The following is a 27124-nucleotide window of genomic DNA, read 5'->3' as shown; positions in this document are numbered from 1 at the left end:
ATGTCCTCATCCGTTGGATTAGAAAGTAGATAATGTGAGAAATTCTAATGGTGCATATTTGTGCATTGACTTGGCTCTGTTTCTGCATCCTGGAAGCAAGCTTGTGCAGCCGACAGGAAGTCTACTTCAACGGGCCCAAATTCAAAAATGGTGGCGGCTTTAGACCGTTTCTTTCAACTGATAATGATAGCAGTTAGGGCAATGAGATCATCTAGCCTTATTCTGTTTAATTATATATTGAAGCCGTCTAATGCTGAATTGTTGAAGCTGGGAATGGGAGTTATAGACCAGCCATATTGGATATAAAACTGTCTAGTTTTATAACGCGTTTGTAATTAGTTTATTTATGGGGCTTGTAAAAGTCCACTTCCCATATTGGATTTGTTTAATCATCGCACCCCATATTTAACTTTGGATAAATTACAATTCAGTTCTTTAAATTTTAAAAAATCTATAATTTAATAATTGTATTTTCAAAATTAAGCAGTTTCTACTCTTAGAATTTTATTAAGCTATCGTTAAATTTAATAAAAATGATTAATTTTTTTTTTATTTTTTTTAATTGAAAAATAATTTAATTTTTAAGATTTTATTTTCTTAATAATTTAATCTCTTAGATTTTCATTTATTAATAATTTAATCTCTATATTTTTAAAATATGAGCATTATTAAATTAAAAAATTTTAAAATTAAATTATTAAAATATAGATTAATTACTTTAAGGTCCTTAAAAATTTTGATTAATTACAAAATCATACATATATTTTACAATTTTAAATATTGTAACTAGTTATAAATAAGTCTTAATTTTGTAAAATTTTATTTATGTCATTATTAATTTAATAATATATAAATAATTATATATATATATATATATCAATTTATAATATTTCTATATGTTATATTATATTATATTATCATGTACAAAAAAAATATATGAGTATGAACACAAATTGTTATTAAAATAAAACTTTAAAAACTAATTTTTTTTTAAATTGAAAATAGAGTTAAATGTATTTTAGTATTTTTATTAAATTTAATGAAAATTAACTATAATTCTAACAATAGAAAAATCAACTATAATTCTAACAATAAAAATTAACTTATAAATTTATTAAAATGTCAATAATTAAATTATTTAATTTTAAAATTATAGAGATTAATTTTTAAGTTTAACTAAATTTCAAATACTAAATTATCAATCAAATAAAATTTTAATGATTAAATTATTTTTAAATTAAAAATAAAGTTAAAAAAACTTTTACTGAAATTCTAACGTTAAATTTTAAAGATTGAATTATTTACTTTTTAAAAATATAAAAATTAAATTATAAGTTTTCCTAAATTTTAAAAATTAAATTGTAATTTACTGTTTACCTTTCAAAGACACCTTTCTTGCTTGAATGTTTCACACTTTTGATGGGTAATTAAAAGATTGCGAAAAGTCAACACGGACAAACGTGATAGTCAACATTGTAATCTTTCCGATTTGTCTGTTACAAGAAACTTACCTGTCACAAATTCAATCAGCGACGTTTATTTAGAATCATTCTTCTGAGGAAAGCCATTCCAAATACAACCCTACTGCTCACTCTGTATACATATATGCCATAGACAACATTAGATCTTATCTTCCCATTTCAACATGAGATTCTCTTCTGTTATCTCCATTTTTATACTTGCTATTCTTGGTTTCTGGACATTGATTCATGCCCAGCAGCCTTATGAGGGAAAAGCTACAACAAATTGTTCCAACACCGACAATTCTGTTCTTGGATACTCTTGCAGTGGTCTAAACAGGAGTTGCCAGGCTTATGTTACCTTCAGATCCCAACCTCCTTACAACTCTGTCGCTTCCATCTCTACCCTCTTGAGCTCTGACCCATCTCAGCTCTCTGCAATAAACTCAGTTTCTGAGACTGCATCATTTGATACAAACAAATTGGTGATAGTTCCTGTTAACTGCTCATGTTCAGGTAACTATTCTCAGGCCAACACATCTTATGTTGTCCAGGCAGGAGACTCTTTTTTCCTGATTGCTAATAATACGTATCAAGGCCTCTCAAATTGTCAAGCCCTCCAGGATCAAAACAGAAGACAAACTTCTGAAATATTTACTGGTGAAAGGCTCACCATTCCTCTAAGATGTGCTTGCCCCACAAAAAACCAAAATGATGCGGGTATCAAGTATCTATTAAGTTACCTAGTCACCTGGAATGATACAGTTTCAACTATTAGCATCAAATTTGGTGTGGATACTGGGAGGAGCCTTGAAGCTAATGGGCTTAGCGAGGAAAATCCCAACATTTATCCCTTCACCACCCTCCTGATTCCCCTGCAAAACCCACCTTCAAGTGCTCAAACAATAGCACCACCTCCACCTCCAGCTTCACCACCGCCTCCATCACCATCTCCCAACTCCAACAATAGCTCAGATAAAACATGGGTTTATGTCGTTGTTGGGGTTGTAGGAGGAATTGCCCTCATGATAGTCCTTGGCATCATTATTTTCGTTAGAGTGTTTGGTAAAAGTAAGAAGAGATCTGATCTGGTTATCGTCTCTGAAAGCTTTGAGGCACGTGAGAAACCCCTCAACAAGAAGTCGGATGAAGAATCTCAGGACTTCTTGGAGAGCATATCTAGTATAGCTGAATCCATTAAAGTTTACAAGTTCAAAGAACTGGAAACTGCGACAGATAATTTCAGCCCCAGTTGTTGGATTAGCGGATCTGTTTATCGTGGCTTAATTAATGGTGATTATGCTGCGATTAAGAAAGTGAGTGGTGATGTTTCAAAGGAGATATATTTATTGAACAAGATCAACCATTTTAATCTTGTTCGCCTCTCTGGTGTTTGTTTCAGTGACGGACATTGGTTTCTGGTTTATGAATATGCTGCAAATGGACCATTGAGTGATTGGATTTGTAACACCAACAATGATGGGAAGTTCTTAAATTGGACGCAGAGAGTACAGATTGCTTTGGATGTGGCAACAGGGCTTAACTATCTGCATAGTTTTACTAGCCCTCCTCATGTGCACAAGAATATAAAAAGTAGTAATGTTCTTCTTGATAGTGAGTTCAGGGCTAAGATTGCAAATCTTGCCATGGCAAGGTCAGCAGAAGGGCAGGAAGGTGAATTTGCATTGACAAGGCACATTGTTGGAACAAAAGGTTACATGGCTCCTGAGTACTTGGAACATGGTCTGGTCTCCACAAAGCTTGATGTCTATGCATTTGGGGTTCTTATGATGGAGATAGTTTCTGGGAAAGAGGTTGATGCTTTATACACAGAGGAAGATATGAACTTATCAGATGTGTTAACCGACGTTCTTTCTAAGGAAGATGGACAGGAGACTCTGAGGAAATTCATTGATCCTTCCATTCAAGGGAATTATCCTTTGGAACTCACTGATCTTGTGATGAGATTGATTGATAGATGCTTGAATAAAAATCCGGCAGATCGTCCATCCATGGATGAGATCACGCAGTCTCTCTCAAGAATCTTGACCACTTCACTCAATTGGGAATCATCCAACGTTCCAGGGTACCAGTTCAGCAGGAGCTCTTGACAGCAAGTTATTTAAAATGAATGCTTTCACTTGTAAGTTTTGCTTTATGCCTTTTTAGACTTTTCTGTATTTGTTCTTCCTTTGTCAGGTAATATAATAATATCCAAGATTGTATTGTAAAATTCTTTTGTGTAAGTATTTCAGATATATAGTGACATTTGAAAATTCCAATATACGTTTTTATCAATCATAATGGAAAATTATATTAGCTTAGGAATAAGATCTAAACCCAAATTTGGATGAAAATTTCGAATTCAGCACATTGTATATCATCCATGCCCTGAATCCAATACCAATCATGCTAGACTTAGACCTTTGTGTGTAAAGATGATAAAAGTTTCCAAACTCGATCTGACTCACTTCAAACTCGATTAATTTTTCTCCATCACTCCCTGATCCCAATTTATATTGGGCGGGACGAGAAGACCTTCTCTCTGTTCCGAATCTCTTTAACCTGTTGGTACAGTAACTATTATTACTTTTATTAAAAAATAATTTATTTTTATATATTTATATATTTAAATATTATAATTTTAGTAAAAAATATAAATATTAAATTTCAATTCAATTTAAATAATAATTTAGAGTTAATAAAAAATTTAATTAATAAAAATTTTAGTTGGATTCGATTCTAATAGAATACATAACCTTAATTAACCCCCAATAAAAATCCTGTTGTGTGTGTTATGAGGTGACCTCATATGATACTGGTTCCTTGTGGGGCAGAACAGAGAGCCCAATTAAATCTGTTTGTAGTGACCTCATTTGAATGCTTCTTTCTTGGCGAAGATATCAACTTTTGATTTCTCAATTGGTTTCATCTTAGTTTGACTGCAGCAAGTGTTTATAATCCATCTGCTAATCATCTCAACTGCTTTAGGTCATGATTTAACATTATACAATATTTTTATGAATTAAAAAAGGCAAAATAGACTTTGAAGATACAAATCTAGAAGTCATTTTTCCCATGTGGGGCATGTCCATGGGCTGATCTTTTGGGAACCCACAGGTTATGGAGTGTGTATGTGTTTGAGTTATATAGGAACAAAAACTCTGTTAAAATTGTCATGGTTTTAATAGCTATTCATTCCTGTCACTGACCTTAAAACTGTGGGTTAAAACTGGGGCCAACTGAGCATGGAAACTCCCTCTGATAAGCTAAGCTCAATTTATAGTCAACAAAATGATAAATAATCTAAATATCAAGAGCAAATTTTTGTAAATTTACCATTTCTGGTTGAACTTTTCATAACTTCAAGCTTTTCATCTGCCATTAACTTCGGAAAAAGTTTTCCTTTCTTATGGATATGTTTCTGCTCAGTTTCCTCATAGTTTTGTTCTTTGAAACTCAGAATCTCTATGCACAACAAAATTATTCAGGAAACCTAGTCATGGATTGTCACAGTAGTGATTCAACAGGTCCTTCTCCTGCTTTTCTTTATTCTTGCAATGGCAAGAAGCAGTCCTGCAAAACCTTTCTGATCTATAAGTCTCAACCTCCTTATAATACGGTCTCTAGTATAGCAAACCTCACATCTTCTGACCCATTAGAGCTTTCCCGCATCAACAATATTTCAAGAATCACTGTTCTGCCAACTGACAAAGAGGTTCTAATTCCTGTAATTTGCTCCTGCTCAGGTCAGTACTATCAAGCCAACACCTCTTATACTGTTTCAAGTATTGATGATACCTATTTTACAATTGCAAACAACACTTATGAGGGTTTATCCACTTGTAATTCTCTTATGCGGGAAAACAATTATAGTGAATTTAGCTTGGATGTGGGCATGAAACTGCGAGTTCCACTTAGATGTGCTTGTCCTACAAGCAATCAGACTGCAAATGGTACCCAGTATCTATTAACTTACCTGGTCAGTTGGGGTGACGAAGTTCCTGCTGTTGGTAAGAGATTTAATGCAAACATAGAGAGGGTGATTTATGCAAATGGGTTCTCTAAAGATGATCTAACTCTTTTTCCCTTTACAACAATTCTAGTGCCACTGTCAACTGAACCTTCAACCTCCCAGACCATAATTCACCACCCACCACCACCCGACTATCATCCAGTAATTCCAAATCATCAAATTAGGAATTCAAGAAAAGGATTTCACGTTTGGATAATACTTGGTGTTTCTCTGCTATTCCTCCTTTTTGTTCTATTTATGGTCTTCTTCCTTCTCAAGAAAAAAATAGACCTTGGTCGAAAGGACAAAGGGAGGAAAAAGAAATCAGCGTTACCCGAAGATTTTCTGAATCGCGTTGCTGGGGTTGATCTGGGGTTGAAAATCTATGCGTTTGAGGAATTAAAGGTAGCAACTGAAGACTTCAGCACTAGCAATAGGTTGAGTGGCTCTGTCTATCGTGGGATTATTGGCGGACAAGTGCTAGCCATAAAGAAGACGAGCAGAGACATCTCTAATGAGGTGAATTTGCTTAGAAAAATCAACCACTTCAATCTAATAAGCCTTTATGCAGCATGTGAGCATCATGGAGTTTTCTACCTCATGTATGAGTTTATGGAGAGCGGTTCATTAAGGGATTGGCTCTACAAAAGGAGCTGTCCTGAAGTTCAGAATTGGAATCGTAGGATTCAGATTGCTTTGGATGTTGCTAGTGGTCTTCACTATCTTCACAATTTCACTGATCCTCCATATGTGCACAAGGACATTAGCAGCAGCAATGTGCTGCTTAGTAGGCATTTTAGGGCCAAGATTGCCAACTTCAGCCTAGCACGTGCAGCAGAGGCAGAAGAACATGTGAATTCTTCACTCAGATTGGCCCTGGGGTCAAAAGGTTACATGGCACCGGAGTATACAGAATTCGGCTTGGTTACCCCTAAGATTGATACATATGCTTTTGGGGTAATTTTGTTGGAATTAGTTACAGGAAAAGAAGCTGTGTTCATGCAGGACGAAAGAGAAATGCAATTATCAGAAACAATCATTTTAGTTATGGAAAAAGAAGATGCTCAAGCTCGGCTTTGCTGCCTTGTAGATCCAATTCTGCGCTCACGGTGCTCCATGGAAGTTGTCCTGCGAATGGTAAGGTTGAGTCTAGCCTGCTTACAACAGGAACCAGAAAGTAGACCAAGTATGGCTGAAATAGTTTCCTCCCTTTCAAAGATTCAATTGGATGTTCACAGATCAGAATCTGTGTTAGTTAGGTATGTTTAACTTTTTGTAAGTGCACAGTTGTATAAATTTCAAATAATATATATGTTTCTTTGATGTTTAGGTTAGGATGATAAGAGCTAAGGATTTGGAATTCACAGAAGAAATCACTTCTATAATAAGAAACTGAAAAAGAGTTACACTTTACAAGCCATTATTATGATTCATCACAATAACAATTGTAAAACTGATTTTTTTCACATGAGCTTTAAGCATGAGGAAATCTCTTTGGACTTGTATATTTTATGTTAAATCAACGAGCTATGACAGGACTGGTTATCTGAATATCTTCTGCATCTAGCCCGGAAGTCCATGACTTCTCTAATGTCTCTGGAGATGACTGCGTGAGAACAGTGAGGTTGAAGACAATTTCTGCCATGCTTGGCCTTGCTGAAGACTTATCCAGCGTGCATGCCCTTGCCAAGTTTGCCAAACTTAGGGCACCATCGATTGGATAGAAGCTCTCCAAGTTTGGATCCATCCACTTCTTTAACCTCTCCACTCTTCTCTCTGCGACTTCCAGGACGTCTTTCATTTCCTTCCACAACAAGGAAATCTCACCATTCGCTTTTGTTACCATAGCTTTCTTTCCAGAAAGCAATTCCAACAGAACAACCCCAAAAGCAAAAACATCTATTTTTGGCAGCAGAGAGTCTCTAGCAAGTTTAGCCACTGAGAAATTTGCTATCTTTGCCTTGAATCTGGAGTCGAGAAGTATATTACTTGTTCTTATGTCCATGTGGACAATGCTTGGTTGAATATGTTCATGCATGTATTGCAGCCCACTGGCCACATCTAGTGCTATATGTAACCTCTGACTCCAGGAGAGGAAGGCTACAAAGCTTGAGGGGGATGCGGAGTTTAGGTACAACCATTTGTCTAGTGACCCATTTTCTGCATATTCATAAACCAAGAAGCAATTCCCATCTGCGTTGGATGAAATTCCAATTAATTTCACTAGATTTGCATGATTCACTTTCTGCAGAATCTTTAGTTCTTCTGTGACATCTTCCTTTGTTTTCTTTACTGCTAGGACCTGACCATTGATGTTGGCTCTATATACTGATCCTCCTATTCTGTAGTGTTCATGTAGGTCCATGGTTGCCTTCATAATCGCCTTGACCTCATACATGATTGGCTTGCCTAAATAGCCTGAAACCCCAGGAAGTAGCTTATCTTGTATGATCTTAGGTTCAAAACTGTCATATTGCTTGAGCTCTTTTGTTTGAAGAAGATCCACAGTCTCCAAACAGGAACCATTACGATACAAAGTCATCATCTTCTTCTTCTTGTTACCAGAACAATGAACATGAACCAGCAAATACAGAAGAAGGAAGATCAAAAGGGCACCAGCTATGCTTGCAACTACTATGATGATCCAATGATGCTTTCTTCTTTGAGGTGGAGAGGGAGATGGTTGAGAGAGAACTGGCAATTGAGTCACTGGGATCAGCAGTGGATGATGCACCGCAACACTGAAGTTTTGGTAGTTGTTTTCTATTGCAATATCATGTGGAGATGCATTTAGCTTAGCAGCCACTTTTAAGACATCATCATCAGGCTGCCACACGTAAGTAATAAGATATTGAATTCCATTCTTCATATGAGTCTTTGAGGGGCACTTACAGAACAAAGGAAAAATCGCTTTGTCACCAGGATACAAGAGGTTTGGATCCAAGTTGGGGTTAAGAACTTCCACTGCTTCCCAATTAGTAAGATTTTCAAATGAAGTGGTCGAAACAAAGTAGTAGCTATCACCTTGCTTGATCCGGTAAGTAATGTTGGCAAAAGAATGGTTACCTGTGCATCCACAAGCTACAGGCACAAGTAAGAGCTGGTTTGGAATTAAAGGGGTGTCCTCAGACACCAAATTGCTGGCACTTGCTATTTCCAGACGACTGACTGAAAACAAATCAGATATGTTTCCTAGATTCAGAAAGTTTGGTGGTTGGGCAAGATAAGCAATGTAAGTTCGGCAACGGGACTCTACATCCGCAGAGCATAAAAAGTTTGTGAATTCTTGTGATTGTGCTGTGACATAAGTGGCAGAAACGTAGAAAAGCAGGAGAAAAGGCGCTTGCAAGGAAGGGAGGGAGAAGAGAGAAATAGCCATGCTAAGAGCTTGAATTCTTGGGCTTTGAAGTAGATATCTCAAATGAGCTAAATAAAAAGGTTATTTGCAGGGTCACTTACGGTTGATGGGAAAGCTGAAAGATGCAAAGAGCAGTATTAGTTTTGGAGCTATTGATCCAAACACATTAGATTTTCTTATAATGAATATCTGAGAGGCTCTGTCTCTACCTTTAATTTGAATGATTCTCTTAGTTATCTCCTCCTTGATATAGACATGATAGAAATATCATATACACATGACAATTCTTTATGATTCTGTCGCATTGATACACAAAAGAAAAACAAAAGCAACAAACTCCTGTACTATTCATTTTTTGGAAATAAATATTCTTCTGTTAAGAATCATATTAGTTTAATAAAACAACCCAAGTTGGGACGGCAAGAAGTTGTTTTTCCTTGCAATTCTATATTACAAAGTCAGCGAGCCAATCTCTAGGAAACAACCAACTCGAAAGCTCCTCCAGGGGATTGCCTAAAGAGAAAGAATTTATAATTGTTTCTGCACTTGATTACCTTTAACAAGGATGTGTGATGTGCTAGCATCATTTTTTTATGTGAGGAACTCTAGTTGCCCAAAAGTGCCCACACACTGGCTTCTTGGAAATAAACAATCAAAGTTGGTTAATCCCTGCATCAAGATAAACCAGAAAGGACGACAACCAAGAAGACAAATAGCCAAATGAAAAAGATTTCAGGTCTAGTTGATGCGCGACCCAATCAAATGATTATGTCAATTCACATCACCATTTTGAGCGGCTGCAAGAAGGGAATAAAGAGACAAGAAGAAGAGGTTATATATCTGGATATCTAGATGGTGAAATAATTGCCATAAAGTGTGAAATTTTGTTTTCAACATAAAAGCTAATATAATGGCGGTTAAAAAGCAGTGTAGAAAAAAAATTCACATTTAGTTTACTAGTTGTGCCGCTGGAAACAATATTAAGCATGACAACCTGTAATTTAAGGTTCACAATCAATTCAGGTTTACTTCAAGTAGCTTCCCCGCAGGCGGAAAATTCTGCCAAAGTGGTGCCATTGATCACAATATCATTAAGATAGAGCTTCAAAATAGAAGACCAATGCCCTTATTTGCTGCCCAAGTAACAATGTTCAAAAATATGTGTACCAGAAAGAATCAGAATTTATTTCTTGCATTTCATTAGGTCAACTACATAATAAACCACAGGAACCTATTCTATGATTATCAGGGTCATTTTGTTCTTTTCTAGAAAATTATCTACTATCAATTGAAGATTAGTGTTATGGATTTCACTTGCAACCCAACACCATAAGTGAATAAACAGGCAGGGTGACACATGAAGAAATTCAAGTCAGAAAAGCAGAAAGCAACTTCGTTTTTTGTAAAGTTATGCTGAAATTGCAAATATATGTTTTGAACTAGCATACCATTCCTCATTACCCAAGTTAATGGGAAATTCTAGCCAGTGGTTGACATGAAACTTTTGGAGTAGATATCATACACTCTTGTGAGATCTGCAGAACTCACTGTCCATATATGACCTCGTAAAACAAGAGGAAGGACATTGTTGTTTTCCTCACAACTTTCTTCCACAATGGCAGCCTCTTTTCGCTTGCCTTCTTTCCAAAGACTCTTCACAAGCAAATCTGTTGTAGCAGTATCAGGCATCAAATTCAAGTTCTTCATGTCTTCAAAAACCCTCCATGCAAGAGCAGCTCTCTCACATTTGCAATAAGCCTGGATCAGTACTTTGAACATATAAGCATCTGGCTCCACACCACTCTGCCTAACCATCGTAAATAATTTCTGCACAGTTTTAATATCTCCCTGCAATGCAAAGTGATACATCAACCCAGAAAATGTCTGGATATCTGGGCATATATCATTTAAAATCATCTCTTCAAGCACATCAACGGCATCAGAATTTCTATTGCACTTGGTCAATGTTCGCAGCAGAGATGAATACAAAAGCATCAGATTAAATTTTGTTATGGAACCACAGATTGGTCTGTCATCATGGAAGACCTTCAATGCAGCATCAGCATTCTTTGAAACACCATAGAAGTCGATGATCAATCTGATGGTGCTAAAAGGTAATCTCATTCCCTCGCATCTTATTTTGTTTATCAATTTATCAACTAATTCAACCTTCCCATGACGTGCCAAAATTGTAATCATCCTTTGAACTGTATAAACATCATGAGTGAATCCTGGCTGATAAGCAACCCAACAGAAAAAATCCCAAGCTGTTTCAGGCGATCTAAAGTTCCTAAGAACCTTGCAAACCAACCGAGTCGTCCACACAAATTTTGCACCCTCCAATGTGGACACCACCTCAGGGCTCCATTGATTCAAAGCATTTGCCAAAGCTTTTGGGTCCAACCATGGTTTTAACCTAACTTCATTAGCATCAGTGTGAACATATCCATGGCTAACATCCTCATCATCATCCTCATCACTACCATCTGTACAAGATCCTATACTCTTTATTCTCTCATCAGGAAACATTTCTCTAAGAAACTCCTCCGTCTCCAGGGAAAATCCTGCCTCATACATATGCTGCAAAGCTGTACGCATGGCGCCACCAGGAAATTTCCCATCAATCCGCATTTCATTAAGCAAAGTTTTGACCATGTCAAACCTCTGGGCACCCACAAATCCTTTCACCAAAACTGAATACTGCTTCGAAGTCCTTTTGATTCTCATCAACGGCAATTTACCAAAAATCTCAATTGCCGCATCCAATTGCCCTGAACTAATAAGATGCTCAATCATAACCGTGTAAGTTCTAGAATTCGGAATTGCCCCTTCATCAATCATCCTGTAAAAAATCTCTACAGATTCCAAATCCTTGCCAATTTGAGCGTACAGACTCATAACAATGTTGTAACACTCAGTACACACACGGTTAACACTGCGTCTATACTCCTCCCAGGTATCTAAAACTGCCTCTGCATCTCCAGTGGCAGCATACCACTGCATAAGGTCCATAAAGCTAACGCGAGCATTATGATATCTGCCTGCCTTAATCTCGCTAATCAGGGACCTCAGCTCCAAAGTCCTGCCGGACCTGGCTAGAACTGTGGCCAGCGCAAGAAGGCTAGATTGAGTATGCACGAAATGAGGGAAAGTTTTAAGGGATTCAAAAAGGAAAAGCGCCGACTCTACATTGGGAGCAGAGCGGAGAGCATGAGTGACCACAAAAGGGTCTAAAAGACGGCTGTTAAGGAGGTCGGGGAGGGAATTGGAAGATTTCGAACGGAGACAGAGTCGAATTGAGTCGATAAATTCAGCTCGACGGAGGTAATGGGTAAGCTTGTTGGGAAATGGGTCGCGAACAAAGAAACGAGTCTGCTGTGTTATAATGCTACAGTGGTTTAAAGCTCGCGAGAGGCGGCTAAAGTTCATCGCAATTGGTGGATTCCAGAATGAAAAAAAGTTTAGGAGGCCACTGGCACTGGGTCAAATTATCAAACACCTACCGTGCATGGGGACGATAGTCTCGCATGGCAGGAGCCAACCGGCGGACAGTGATTTCCGCCACAGATGGAAGAACAAATGAGATGAGACACAGATACGATAGACTTAGAGCGTTGCCGTTGAAATCGCTGCCAAGAATTATTAAAATAAAAATATTAAAATAATAAAATTATTTTTGTTAAATTATTTTTTTTAATAATATTTAAAATAATTTTTTTATTCAAAAAATCAGGTTCAGGTTTAAAACCCAACGCCAGATTGGGCCGTAAATTCTACGTAAACGCTGCCGTTTAACTATAGGAGGCCTTTCCGCTATTGATGTCGATAATAGTGGAGGAATTTCTACAATTTTATTTTTGTTTTGTCAATAACTACCATTTGATATATTAATAATATAAGTAAATTAAATTAAATTAAAATTAATTTCTTTTAAAACGCAGGTCTTATTTGATTTACACTTTCTATTTTCTGGAAAATGAACTTCTCATAAATTAATTTTAGCAAATCATATCAAATTAATTTTAGAAAATCGAATTGAACAAATTCAAACAAATCAAAATTTCTTACTAACTATATTAATCCGAATTGATTTAATTTAATTTAATTTTATTTATTAATTTGGGTTTCATATTGAGCCTTTTTTGAATTTATTTTAGACTTATTTTAGATGCAATTATAATTGCATTTTTTATTTTTAAATCTAATTTGAAACATAATAATAATTAATTAAAAAATAAATTATTCAATTTAATTCAAATTCATTATTTTTTTTCTAAAATATATAACCAAACTAAATAGACCAAATTTTTTCAAATGAAAAATCAAACCAAATTAAATTACTAAAAAAATAAAATCAAATTCCCAAATTAAATTAGTTCGGTCAATTTTTTTTGTTATTGAACTAAATTCTACTCATCCTATTTTAATGACTTGGTGTTTTAACTTAAAAGAATTTCTTCCAAATATTAGCAATTATGTGCATCCTAAGCATAAAATTTCACACGCACTGAAAAGATTGTTTCAATTACAAAATATAATTTTAGCTATTATCTTGCTAATCCAAGTGGTGTAAGCCCAGCAGAAGAGTAGAAGCAGGGAAAAAGATTGAAAGATGAACATACTCCTCTGTATACTGTAGAGTTTCAATATCTTTGTCATAACATGCAGTGATATACCAACTTTAAGACAACGTTACTACAGTTGCATATTTTCATATAGGCACTAGGCAAGAGCATTTTCATTGCCTATCCAGTCTCCTAGAGGTATTCATTTTTATGTTTGGATCCTGCAAACTATAACATTATCTTTGTATTTTTCAGGGGAGAGACTTATTATTGTTACTGTTTTATTCAATCAGTAAATCAGACTGGAAAGGTTCCAGTCAGCCGAATATGGTTGAGGGTACTCCTGAGGCCGTATTTCTCCACTGCCTTGTTACCAGCCCTGTATCCCTCTCCATAAGCTGCTGACATCTCGTACTCGATCTGGTGTTTAAAAAATTCACCAAGTTTCTTCTCAAAGTCAGACCGCTTTCCCTTCTTTGATGATGGAGATGATGAAGATGAAGACGCGGATGATAATGATGATGATGGAGCACCATCACTTAGAGAACTAGAGTGGATTTCTGAATCCAACCACATATGAGCCAGCACCTGGCATATACCTTCTTCGACCTCTGGACTTAGGTTAGGATAACCTGTCAAAGACCCATTAATGCTTAGCTACGGTTACTACAATAGAAATGCACTGTCTTCACAAGACTGTAAGTCAGAATGCACAAAAACCTTTAAGCCGAAGCCATGCATGCATCATTTCATGCGCCAGGATTGAACCTGTCAGCAATCTGTTAAAATAGAAATTTTAGGATGTATATAGAAAAATTCTGATGTATGATGATGATCATATGGGTAAGAAAAGGAAATAAAGATAATACCTGGGGAGGCCATACAAGATGAGGATTGCAGTCACTTCACACCGACGGCTTAGCCTGTAAGGCTCAGTTATTAGGTCTATGAACCGGTAGCCTGCTCCAATTCTTGGCCCCCTTGAAACCTGGTAATTTGGTTGAAATAAATATGACATTCCATTCCAATAAACAAGCATCTTATCTAAATAAATGTAGTTCAAAAGTAGGAATTCTGAAGAGAAAACTACAGTGGGGATAGTGTGCTCTTCTGATAAGCAAAGTCCTCTCGTCTCTGGTAAGTGATGATGACCCTGGTAATAACAAAAGGAAAATATAAAAGCTCAATAAAAATAGAGGAGAAAGAAACAAAAGCGAATTCCTGCAATTGAGAGCTTCAATGCATAAGCCTTACATTCCTTTCTCCCTCCATGGCCTCATTCAAAGCTTGTCTCTCGACCAAAAGTAAAGGAATTTCCTGTTCCACCTTCATATTCAAACCTTCATAAAATTCTCGTATCTCAAAGTAAAGAGGTTGGCATTCATGAGTATCCATTATTTCAGAGTCAAGGCACTCTAGACATAGCTTGCGACCATCATCAAGGGATAGATATCTTGTGTCTCTGGACTGCACAGATGGAGGATTTTGCATTATTGACAAATATTAGAAAAACTACATGTGAATTAGTGGTTTTGCATACAACGCATTGTCTTCTGGATGGTGGTAGCAGCAATTTAAAAAAACAAAAATAAAAAAATCTTTTCCATTATCATTTTACACCTTTCTTTTTTTGGTGTGAAGAAAGGAATATTGAAATCTTTCAACTGACCTCCATTCTTTCACAACTGCAGCACCTAGGAGTCCCATCACGCTCATGTGAGGGGCAATATTTTTGTTTCCAGAAAGGATGTGCTCTATACTCGATGAGACCAGATGAATTTGTTGGAATCTGCGCAAAGATGCTCAAGATCAAATAAAAAGGGCAAAATTAAGGGGAATTCATAATCTTTTTACTAGTTTAGAGGATATGAGGATATATCATTTGACTGCCTAGCCCCCAACAGTAAATCCTAGGTCAAATGGCCCCAACTCAATTGTATGTCTTTTGACCCATGAGCAGAGATTTAAGCCAAAACTACACTTTCATTTCAGTGGATGTTGACGTTAATAACCAAGTTTGAATGGAGACAACGACTACGAAATTATTAGGTCAATATCACAGACATTCATTAGTTACCTAGCAAAACAAATATAGACAAACACATAGATATCCAAGCTGGTGCCACTAACTTTTCTAGGTAAGTTTAGGCTTCCATCTTAAATGTTACAAAAGAAGTATTCGCCATAAACCACATAACAAATTACTCAAATTCCACCATACCATTTATTCTTCTCAAAATAAAATATTTGACTTTTTCTGTTAGAAAATTGCTTTTCTTTCATAGAATATGCACCTCAAAAAGACATTAGACATCAGTTTAATAGCTCTCTAAAAGTCATTCATCCGCATATTTTCTTCCAAAAGCAAATATATGTGACATTAGCTCAATCAAATCTCAACCAAAAAATGGCACCACTTGAGTACTCATCATTACAAACTTGCAATTACTTTTGATTAAGAAGGTATTTAGTAGTTAAGCATTTGTTTGCTTCCTTATGTTGTGCAATGAAAATGAAAAGAAATTAAATGAAGGAAAAGAAAAGAAAAGAAAAGAAAAGAAGTCCATTTTCCACTATATTTTTCGGTTACCTTATGTGAGGAAGCAAATAGAAAAAAAAAAGTTTATAAAGTATATTTGTACTGTTATATCCTGATAATATAGCCTTTGCCATTTATATGGTGTCAAAGGTATATTCGTAACTTCAATCTCCATAACTTTTTTACTTTCTCATTTCCACCCTTTCACTCCAAATTGGTGGAAAATTATTTGAGGTTTGGATTTCCACTGTTTTCTTTTTTTTTTTTTTTTCCATTCTCTAATCGCTGTCCCCAAAAAAAGGGGGAAATGATATTTCTTTTCTTTTCTATCCACTTCCCTCAAAACAAACAAAGTGGTAAGTGTTCTTCTGAATAAAGCCATTTATTATAGTTTAACCGTTTAAGAAGTTAGTTTGGTGAGATTGCAGTCGATGGTTGACAGTAGCTTACCTTTTTCTCATGCCATTTATTACATATCAAAGTGCAACACTAAATGAAAAGAAAGGATTAATATAATATTACCCTGCCAGATAAATACTTACATTGTTGTTGCAGACATCACATCTTGGGTGATGGCGCTCGTTATGGCAGGATTTGTGGTAAGGACGATTCTTGGACATAGAAAACTATCACAACGAAAAAATTTGGATAGTAAAACATATGCCAGTCACAAGACACTTAACAAATTTAAAAAGGAAATTAGTTAAGGATTCAAGCACACTGTTGACTGCATATCCATTTCAAACCAAACCACCAGTGAATTTGAATGAGTTTTGAACCTCGGGATCAGTAATTGGCTGATTGCAAGCATCGCAACGGAAGCATTCAGGATGCCAAACTGCACCCATGCAATTTAGATAGCGTCCACGACCAATTTCAGTATTGCACCCAGCGCAAATCCTAAGAACAATTCATTTTCAACAACCAGATCAAATTTCAGATATAAGAATGTGATATTCAGGGAAAAAGAAAAAACACAAAAGCAGGAAGCATTATATTTGAAAGGTGAATTAAAATATACAAAAGTTCTACACTCAATTTTATAGTATTATTCCTGTCCAGTCTAATCAACCATCTCCACTTTTAGTTCTTCTCTCCTTTCTAGAGAACACAAGGATTTCTGCAAGCTGGAGTCACACATTAGTGCTAATATAGTCATTCTACTGAAGCTTCTGATGACAATTTAGAAAGGAAATTCAATCAGGTGACTTGAGATTATACATTTCTAACTAGTAAATCACCTAGAAGACTATATAAACACAATTTTCACAGCATGCATTCCTTTAAATTTCCACTTTTTGTTGACATGAAACTTGGTCAAGGCTTAGGCTTAGATGGCTTGATTTGAAATTGTCAGGTCAGAACTCTAGATTAGTTCCTCTAGCACTAAGATATAAGTAATATATCTTTCAACAATGTTCCACAACGACAGCTGCAACTGCAATTCAAGTAATTTCTCTTCTAGCTAGAACTTCAAACCATCAATTACCAATGTCATTCTGAAACAACAATGCCTCCCCTGCAAGTACCATATTTGTAAAGAAAACTACTCTCTATATTCTGAGATGCTATGGCTAAATACCACCCCCTACCCAGAAACACAAGGAAAAAATTTTGCACATGAATGAAACAGGTTTTGCCAGCTCAAATCTGATACAAAGCATCCTAACTTCATGCACAGAAAGCATTCAAAAGAAACAATTATTCTTTTGAAATTTGATTGAAATCTAACTAATACTGTCCAGCACTTAGACAATGGTCAGAGACCAAAACAAATGTTCCATACAACCAAATCTACCTATAGCCAGATGGAAAGAGAAATGGATAAGGTGAAATCGCATTTCCAAAATCATATTGTGACTCATTTAAACTTTCTTGAAGAGCTTTAGCAAGTTGTTCATCCTCCTCTAGTTGAGCTCTCACATGCCTTTCATCTTCCTCAGCCCTCACACACCTTTCAGCTTCCTCTGCTCTTGCACGCCTTTCAGCTTCCTCTGCTTTTGCACGCCCTTCAGCTTCCTCTGACTGAGAGGAGCCATCATCTTCCTCTGCTTTAAACACATTTCTTATTTGACTATTAAACAATAATAAAGCATGATAGTGAATCAATAAGGAAAACACTTGTTCTTAACCCTATCTTATACAATACACAAGCAAATGTTGATTAAAAGAAACTAAACAGAATTTTATAAGAAACTTACAGATTTTACACAAAGCAATCAGACATAAATAAATACACAAATTTTAACAGCAATGCAACTTACCAATGACCTTTTTCCCTTTTTGATCTTGTTCTGAAAGAGAAAGTGCAATAGCACAATCAATATCTTCTCTGTCAAAATCTGATACATCATCCTGCATTCATTTTTTCAAAAAAAAAAAAAAAAAAAAAAAAAGAATTAAGTGCACATAGGAATATAGTTTATGCAAGAATATTGAGACATCTCATTTGTTTATTGTCTGCAAATTTTGCACTATCATCATTCTCCTGTCAGAAAGAATAGTCAAACCTTATATGATGGATATGCAGAAGAAGATATCAAATTTATGAAGAAGTTTACATCATGATTACCACTGAATGGTGAGGCTCATCCCAATATCTATCTTCTGCATACTTCCCAAGATACTGCCCTTTATAGCTAGAAACTCTTAAAATTTTGGTTAGCCAACCCATCGCTTTTCAATATCAGTCCAGCAAATTTTGTCCTGAGAAGTAAAATTATGTAAAAGTAATTCAGAACATGACAGGAAAGGAAATGTATTAGGTATTTAAAAAAAGACTTGAACAGCAGACTTATTTGATTCTATGTTAGCATGTAATGGTACAGTAAATTTACGAGTTCAAAAAATTAAATCAAGAAATGAAACGAAATAAGTGTTGCTATTTAAATGATTCCACAACATAAGTGGCTAAACAAAAGTTATGATATTAGATTGTTAGCATGTAATAGTACAGTAAATTTACAAGTTCAAAAAATTAAATCAAGAAATGAAACCAAATAAGGGGTCTCTATTTAAACAATTCCACAACATAGCCACTAAACAAAAGGCTTATGCTCGGTGTATATCCAAAAGGAGGTAGCAGAGGCAGAACCTAATGTAATGTTAATCAACACCACAAGTTAGAAAAATAGAAAGACATACTAAAAAGTATGCCTAGAAACCAACAAGTGAGGATCTTGATATGGCAAACAGCATCCAGATTTTGAGGCAGTAAATTCAATTAAACACGCCAAGCATCAACCTAAAAGATGAATAATAATTACGATTTCCAAGCACATCTGAAGATAGCAACTGATGAATAAAACAAAAGGACATCTCAATCCAATGCAGAGAAATGTGTTTTTTCTTCAATCAATCAGAAATTCAGAGTAAGCCAATAAAGAGAGATTCCTGAATCACCCACCATAAATAGAAAACTTAGATAAAATGCTTCACATATTATGTAACCATCAGACAACTGAAACCTCTACCCATATTCCCATAACAAGCCCCACCAATGCTACCATTAATGAAGCTAATGACTTTTAAGTTTCCCCTTAAAAACATATTCAAATTATATGAAACTGTTGTTTGTGAATAGTAGAAATAGAAGAATCCAGAATCAGCCAGAACCTCACCTGAAACTAATCAAGGATTTGCAGAAACAATAGAATCTCATGAATCCGAGATCAGATAAATCACCCGATCCCCAAGAATGCACAATCAAGAAAAGAAAATTACATGACATAAGAAAGCATATTCGCCATCATTTGTAGCAGCAAACAATCCTGCAAAATACATAAAACTTTATTGACAAAATAAAAAGTTCACCCATCAGATAAAAAGAATTTAGTTAAAGATAAGAAGATTCAAGAAAAGATAAAAGCCCAAAGAAAGAACTTTGAATCCAATCCAAATCCACTCGAAAGTGAGCTTCTAGTAATTTAGACATGTATAGTACCTTTATATTTCCCTTTCCTTAAAAACCACCAAACAAAAAGACTATCACTGGAGAGAGAGAGAGAGAGAGAGAGAGAGAGAGAGAGAGGGCCCACTGGGGTTGTTTGTTGAATTCTAACACTTTCTCCTCTAGCGAAGTGGGTCCTGATCCTGAAGCCAATTTCTACCACACTCCACAAAATGTCAAAAACCCAAAAAGCTTTTCTTCTTGAAAAAGTGAGATGGAGGTTCTGGTCGATGATTTTGCTTGTTTTATATACACTTTGGTAATGGCGTGGCCTCAGCCCTCATAACTGATACTGTGGATACAGAGAGAGCGAGTCCAGCTCTGTACTCTCACCAAATCTTTTTGTCAGTCAAAAGTCAATCGCTACCATTATAAAATTTCTCCTATTTTTTCACTTGTTATTACCACCCTCCAATTGATTTCCGCCACGTTTCATTCTTCTTTTTTATTTTCTAATTTCTAATTTCTGTAGTATTTTTATTATAAAATTTTATATTTTTCTTTAATTGATCAAATTTTCAAATAAAATCAAACTATTCACTAAATCATTTTTTTTTATTTAATTGATCCAACCAATTAATTTTTACCATGCTTTTTATGTTGATTGATCTAAGTTATTAATTCTTAAATTATTCTCTACAATTCAAATGAGAATGTGATATTTAAATGCTAATAGCCGGAAATTAGTAAATTAGTAGTAATTTATTGATTTCTAGTCTTATATATATATATAACACTCCTACATTTATAGTTCTATGCATTTCACTGTTCCAATGATCGGTGTCGATCCAAACAATTAAGAGGATTGGAACCATATTTAAATCATCTAGAAAAGCCTGAATGAAAATTTATAGTGATTACCAGAAGGTAAATTACAAATAAGAAAAATAGAGCATAAAATGTTAAATGAGTCGGGGGTCACAGCGATGAATGACCGTATCGAAAAGTGACTGGGTGGTCAATTGTAACTCTAATTTCGTACGGGACATTGTGACACCGCAGTCCTAGAAATTATTGCGAAATTAATGGAAATGAGAAAATCACAGAAAAGAGTTGAGAACAAGGTCAAATAATTAGATCAGACCAGATCAGACCGGCGAGGGCAATTTAGTTAATTCACCATTAGAGGTGACTCATGGCCTAAATGTCCATTAAAATGGAGGAAATTAAATTTATGAAAATTATATTCCAAGTAAAGAGGTTGGTGAAGGAAAAGAAAATTTAATTTAAAAGTTTATGACATCATCATGCTTACTTAAGCATGATATAATTATAATTGTTAATTTCTAAATTTTTAACTATGGGATAAATCCAACATAAAAAGATAATTAAGAAAAAAAATTATTTCCCTTTTTTCCCATCTTCAACCCATCACTCTCTCCTCTCCCATTTCTCTCTCTAATTTCCTCCATGAAAGCTTAATTCAAGCTTTCTAAATCCTAAAAATTGGCCATAAATTCCCCAATTGTCTTAATTAAATCTTGTCTTTGAGTCTTGAAGAGAAGCTTGGAACAAGTAAGAAAAGGAAATATTGAAGAAATTGAGAAGAGTTGAAAAGTTTCATAAGGTAAACTTCTCTTTGATCTTGATTAGTTATGTAATCTTAGAAATTGAATTGTTAAGAGGAAATTTAATTCAAAATAATGAAAGAAATCAATTGGTATGATGAGGGAGTAAATTCAGCAACCATGGGATTTGAGTGGAAATGATATGTTTTAGTTAATAGATTATGTATACAAGTTCAATGGAGGTAGTAGATGTGATTATAATAATTTAATTTCATGTATTATGCAATTTAGTGAAATTAGGGTTCTTGAACCATTGAATTTTGGGAAAAAAATTAGGGATTTTGGGATTTGATACAATTGAACCTAATTGAGGCTTGAAATGGTCAATTGGGTTCATTTAGAGTGTGATTGAATGCATAGATTGAATTGAAAATGGTGAATGGATGCTGCCCCAATTGGGCAGTTTGACATTGGTCAACTCAATAGGGCATAACTGAAAATTGATTACTCTAATTGGTGTGAGCTCAATTGGAGATAAAAACTAAGACCCAAAACTATAATTTTTATGGAGAAACCCAACCCTAAAACTGAATACAAAGTGGTGTAAAATTAGGTCAAATCCAGGTAATGCACACTACCACTGCACAAAACTTATCATATGAATAGTACATATTCAAATGGCCATAACTTGGTGTAGAAAGGTCCAAATGATCTGATTTTTAAACCATTAGAAAGCTATGACATAATACTACAACTTTTATGAAGAACACAAACCCAAATTCTGCTCATAACCAAGTCGAATTGTCAACCAAAGTTGATTGCTCAAAACTACCAAAACCAATAATTGCCCAGAATTTCTGGGTTGTAACCAATCTGGCCAACCCTAGAAAAGTAGGCATAATTTGAGTTACAAAACTCTAAATAGAGTGATTCAAAAAGAAAAATAAACTAGATACAATAAGAAATAACTTTGATGAAGGACATTCAGCCAAACTTCCACTGTGGCAAGACCAATGGAATAGTAGAAAATAGTGACCAAAAACTAAAAATTTATAATTTCTCTTAAGAAACTTTGAATTTAAAATGACAATCAATACCAATAAATTTGACACTTAAAATGTGGTATGTGAGTGCATTTAGGACTAACATACCTGTTAAGCTTGAAAAAGTCAATATTTTGACTTGAATAGTATAATGAATAGTAACCCCAAATTACCAAACTCAAAGAATTCCATTTTAAGCAAATTTAATGGTACAATTAAGTATGCATGAAATTAATTGTTAGAATAAGTATAAGACATGATACTGAAACACTGTAAATTGTGTGTTTCAGTTGAAAAATAAACTGGGAATGAAGATAAGAAAAAGTGAGTTAAGGTTTAGAGATGACTCATACAAGGTTTGTGCACAATACATTTTCAATTTTGATTTTGCTACGAGAAAATTTATTTGAATATATTTTGACATAATTTATGCTGAATAATGACTTGAGAAATGCTGTGTTGCCCACTTTGTGAATTAAAATTTGAAATGAGAATTTATATAATGTTTGAATAACTTAATTTTTAATTGGTTTGGATTCACACTTAGTATGACAGTATCACTGTGTTCTTTCTCCGTTTAAGGGGTTGAGATCGATTATATTCCCCCCTCTCTGGCTTGCCAGTTGAGGTTGAGATTGGATGAGTACTCATATAGCTAGCTAGCCACCTCCTTCATTGATTTCAATTAGTGGGGTTGAGATTACTTTGTCATGGTGTAAACACGGCTTTGATAAAAAATTTTGTGTCATGACCTAAGTTGTGTATGGATTAGCAACACTGTGATTTATAAATTATTTTGATAAAATGGTATTACAAAAGTTGACTTGAACTTTATGAATTATATTGTACAATGGTTTAAATTTGTGTTTATGGATGTATGTTTTGATATTCAATGTCTTTAAATTTTTATTGTGCACCACTGAGTAATCATTACTCAACGATAGTTTTTATTTGTTGTCGCAGATAAGGGAAAAGATAAAGCAGCAGAGTGAGCTGCTACGTTGTCAGGGGAGCTACATTGAGGATTTTTGTATGGGTATTGCTTTATACCCTTATAAATTAGTTGATGTAAATATTATTTTGTTCACATGTATCAATGTAATTAATTGAGCAGTTGTACATTAAAGTCTGTAATAATATTATTTTTTATTTTCTTTTTGTAAATTGAGACTTGTTTATGTAAATTAAATCAAAAGCAATGATGAAGAATTTTATTGAATTGTGTTGAGTTGTATATTTTGAAATGAGATTGTGTTGACTTGTGTTGATTTGAGACTATATTGGAGTTTGAGGTTGAAAAATAAATTTATTAAGAGTGTTTTTACAGGTGTTAGAAGAACTATTTTTCCCAATTATATACGGCACTCTTTTTATAAAATTTACGGAAAACAAAATTTATCAAATTTCTCACTTCGTATTTAAACTCCCAATTAAAGGTTTTTAAATAATGCTTTAACAATATTTTACCAATTAAAATGAATTGAAATGGATTAAAATCCCTTGTAGTGTATTTAATGAATTATCGGTAGACGAAGTTAGGTGATTCATTGAGTATACTACGAGATCATGTTATGTCTTACAAAGGGGTAAGGTGTGACAATATATATATATATATATATATATAAAGCAAATAAATTTTCTCCTGGTACTGCCACATAAGATTCTAAAATAATTATATTTATGCCATATGACACTATTTAAAATAGTCAAATTTTATCTTGTACTAAGTAGCAATGCCAAGTGACAATATTAAATTGAATTTATTACTAGCAACATTTTCTCCTTCTCACATATGCCAATTATATTAAATTGAATTTATTGCTAGCAATTTTTTCCCTTACCTCATTTGTCAATTTTATTAATAGCAATTTTTTTCCTTATTTAATTTTTAAGTTACAATCCAAATTTAACTTTTTACTGCCTAAATACATATAAAAAAGATCTTCAATATGCCTAAATATATATATTTTCTTTTTTATCAATATTAAAGTTTAATTTCTTGAGTACAAGAACTTAAAGGAATAATATTCTATTCTCTGTTATTCAAATTCTATCATTTGTGAATTGTAATTATTCTTTGGACTTAAAGTGAGGTTGTATTACAAACATATTATTAGATCAACACTACAATCTTAAATTTACAAATCAAACACTAAAAAGATCCATCATAAGATTCACATCAACAAATAAAATATACCTCTCGTAGTATTAAAAATAAATAAATAAATAAAGATAATTTTTGTTTAACTGGCATTAGAATACAATGATCATGTTCTTGGAAAAGAACAAGCCTAAAAAAACAATCTTCTTAGTAAAGAATGTTTCCCATATTCTTTGAAAATAAAGTTAAAATATTTTTTTTTTAGAGAAATTAAGTAGAAAATCAACAATCCCAATAAGAAACAGAGCACAAAACTGAGTGTAACAAAGTCAAATGAAAAAAAAATTACCATAAAGAATAGCAGAAAAAGTGATAATCCAGAAAGAATCACAAGGGGGATTATCATTTTAAAGCAAAACACTAATAAAATGAATGATAAAAAGAAAAGAATGGTAACTACAAAAAAGACTCTGTCTAGGAGACCTAATCTTTTCAGTATTTTTCTAAAAACTTGAAATATATAATTATTATATAACTTATAAGTTTAAATATCTTTAATTTAAAAAAAATGAAAAGTCAACATTAAATTTTATTATATTTTCTAAATAGTTTTAATTAAATTTAATTTTCTTTAAAATATCTGTTCTAAATTAGAATCAATAATAAAAAATATTTGAATATTTGTGAGAAATTAATAATTAAATTTTTTTATAAGATGTCTAATTATTAAAGGTTATTTAAAAAAAGATCAAAATTAAATTTTATCTATATTTCTTAAATATTTGTAATATATAATTATTATATAATATAATTTTCTAAATACAATTCTTAATTAATATGATATTTCAAATTTAAATAATGAAAAATTATTAATTACTATAATTAGTTTTAATTTCCTTTAAAATATTTATTAAAAATTAAAATTAAGAATCAGGAGATATTTGAATTTTTTTTAAATTAATGATAAAAATTTTCATTAAGTTTAATTTTCTTTAAAAGATATGCTTTAAATTAAAATTAGAAATCAGTGGATATTTGAATTCTTGTAAGAAATTAATAATTGAAATTTTAAAGGTAATTAATCTTTAATTTAAAAAAAAATCAAAGGTCAATATTAAATTTTATTTATATTTTTTAAATAGTTTTAATTAAATTTAATTTCCTTTAAAATATATACTCTAAATTAGGAACAAGATTCTTGGTGATTAAGATATATATATATATATACACACACACTCCATAATTATGTTTAATTTTCATTAAAATATATATTTAAAACTATAATTAAGAATAAGGAGATATTTGAATTTTTTTTTAGAAATTAATGATAAAAATTTTTATTAAGTTTAATTTCTTTGAAAATATATGCTCTAAATTAAAATCAGGAATTAGGGGATATATTTTTAATTATATATTAAATGATATATATATATATATATATATGAATTATGAAAAAATAAAATGAAATAAAAATTTATTTTTATAGTTATGGCAAATAGGAAATTTATATAAATACTCAATTTTCATTTTTTATATTTTTTATAGTATGTTAATAAATAATTAATATTATTACTTTGGTTGAAATTAATTATGTTATATTGTTTTATTATCATTTAAAAAAATTAATTAATTATATAATTTTTTTTAAATTATGATTAAATTATTAATTCTCTAATTATGTGTATATAAGTTATAAATTATTTACTTAGTTATTACTTTAATATTGTAATAAGTAGCTATTATTATTATTATTATTATTATTATTATTATTATTATTATGTAGAAACATCAATTTAATTAGATATAAGAAAAACTTTTTATTTTATATATATATATAGAGAGAGAGGTTATATTTAATAATTATATTAATTGATATAATTAATTATTACAATTACTGTTATCATTAATTATTTTTACTATTACCATTATTATCACAATTTTTATAATTGACTAATTAAAAATATTAGACATATTTTAATAATTTTATAAATTTCTCATTTAATTATTATTAAATTTTTAATTATTTCATTTAATTATAAAAATTTAAGAATTATATATATCTTGAAATTAATAAAATAATTTAAAATTATGCTATGAAAGTAGTCATATAGAGTTAAATTATTTGCTTTCTTTCTCTCTCTTTTTTATATTTAATAAATTTTAATTTATTTTAATATTATTTTATTTTTATTTATCTTATTTTAGTATTCATTTAATAAAGATATATTTTTAATTATATATAAATTTATATTAATATTCAATTTTTATTATTTTTTTATCTTTTTTATAGTATATTAATAAATAATTAATATTATTAATTTAGTTAATATTAATCATGTTATGTTATATTATTTTATTATTATTTAGAAAAATTAATTAATGATATAATTTCTATAAATTATGATTAAGTTATTAATTCTTAATTATGTATATGTAAGTTACAAATTATATAATTATTATTAATTCTTAATTATGTATATTTAAATTACAAATTATATAATCATTATATTTTAATATTATAATAAGTAGCTATTATTATTATTATTATTATTATTATTATTATTATTATTATTATTATTACAAATG

General features: G+C 32.6%; 5 protein-coding genes across 8 annotated transcripts; 2 read left to right on the top strand and 3 right to left on the bottom strand.

The window, feature by feature from the left end:
• Positions 1-1533: 1533 nt before the first annotated feature.
• On the top strand, positions 1534-3744 carry LOC110637577 (lysM domain receptor-like kinase 4). The gene has a single exon (XM_058128344.1). The coding sequence runs from the start codon at positions 1646-1648 to the stop codon at positions 3569-3571; it is 1926 nt and encodes a 641-aa protein (XP_057984327.1). The 5' UTR covers positions 1534-1645; the 3' UTR covers positions 3572-3744.
• Positions 3745-3875: 131 nt separating this feature from the next.
• On the top strand, positions 3876-6891 carry LOC110637588 (lysM domain receptor-like kinase 4). Its single transcript, XM_021787768.2, has one exon. It carries the CDS (start codon positions 4873-4875, stop codon positions 6742-6744), a length of 1872 nt encoding a protein of 623 aa, XP_021643460.2. The 5' UTR covers positions 3876-4872; the 3' UTR covers positions 6745-6891.
• LOC110637594 (serine/threonine receptor-like kinase NFP) lies at positions 6847-8909 on the bottom strand. Its single transcript, XM_021787782.2, has one exon. The coding sequence runs from the start codon at positions 8852-8854 to the stop codon at positions 6995-6997; it is 1860 nt and encodes a 619-aa protein (XP_021643474.1). The 5' UTR covers positions 8855-8909; the 3' UTR covers positions 6847-6994.
• A 196-nt stretch (positions 8910-9105) lies between these two features.
• On the bottom strand, positions 9106-12476 carry LOC110637562 (pentatricopeptide repeat-containing protein At5g66631). Its single transcript, XM_058128343.1, has 2 exons — positions 10282-12476; positions 9106-9630 (listed from the first exon to the last, which is right to left on the bottom strand). Exon 1 carries the CDS (start codon positions 12260-12262, stop codon positions 10313-10315), a length of 1950 nt encoding a protein of 649 aa, XP_057984326.1. The 5' UTR covers positions 12263-12476; the 3' UTR covers positions 9106-9630; positions 10282-10312.
• Positions 12477-13438: 962 nt separating this feature from the next.
• LOC110637529 (protein DA1-related 1) lies at positions 13439-20084 on the bottom strand. 4 transcript variants are annotated; one of them, XM_058128339.1, is made up of 13 exons: positions 19881-20084; positions 19558-19707; positions 18510-18643; positions 18202-18292; positions 17736-17988; positions 16717-16837; positions 16480-16563; positions 15068-15187; positions 14653-14865; positions 14489-14551; positions 14268-14386; positions 14119-14177; positions 13439-14030 (listed from the first exon to the last, which is right to left on the bottom strand). In XM_058128339.1, exons 3-13 carry the CDS (start codon positions 18609-18611, stop codon positions 13696-13698), a joined length of 1560 nt encoding a protein of 519 aa, XP_057984322.1. In that variant the 5' UTR covers positions 18612-18643; positions 19558-19707; positions 19881-20084; the 3' UTR covers positions 13439-13695. The 4 variants fall into 4 exon arrangements, with proteins under 4 accessions (XP_057984322.1, XP_057984321.1, XP_057984325.1 ...); XM_058128338.1 differs by having other exon boundaries at positions 19820-19934; XM_058128342.1 differs by having other exon boundaries at positions 17736-17985; positions 19820-19933.
• Between the last annotated feature and the right edge of the window lie 7040 nt (positions 20085-27124).

Source organism: Hevea brasiliensis, chromosome 10, assembly GCF_030052815.1.
Source record: "Hevea brasiliensis isolate MT/VB/25A 57/8 chromosome 10, ASM3005281v1, whole genome shotgun sequence".
Lineage (NCBI taxonomy): Eukaryota > Viridiplantae > Streptophyta > Magnoliopsida > Malpighiales > Euphorbiaceae > Hevea > Hevea brasiliensis.
The sequence above is the reverse complement of the archived record's forward strand: the minus strand, read 5'-3'. Positions and strand labels throughout refer to the sequence as shown.

Coding starts and splice junctions, on each gene's coding strand:
- LOC110637577 (XM_058128344.1), top strand. CDS start 1,646: ATGAGATTCTCTTCTGTTATCTCCATTTTTATACTTGCTATTCTTGGT.
- LOC110637588 (XM_021787768.2), top strand. CDS start 4,873: ATGGATATGTTTCTGCTCAGTTTCCTCATAGTTTTGTTCTTTGAAACT.
- LOC110637594 (XM_021787782.2), bottom strand. CDS start 8,854: ATGGCTATTTCTCTCTTCTCCCTCCCTTCCTTGCAAGCGCCTTTTCTC.
- LOC110637562 (XM_058128343.1), bottom strand. CDS start 12,262: ATGAACTTTAGCCGCCTCTCGCGAGCTTTAAACCACTGTAGCATTATA.
- LOC110637529 (XM_058128339.1), bottom strand. CDS start 18,611: ATGGGTTGGCTAACCAAAATTTTAAGAGTTTCTAGCTATAAAGGGCAG. Junction 14,866..15,067: donor GCAGTTGTGAAAGAATGGAG/GTCAGTTGAAAG, acceptor CCATCTGTGCAG/TCCAGAGACACAAGATATCT. Junction 14,552..14,652: donor CCATGGAGGGAGAAAGGAAT/GTAAGGCTTATG, acceptor TGTTATTACCAG/GGTCATCATCACTTACCAGA.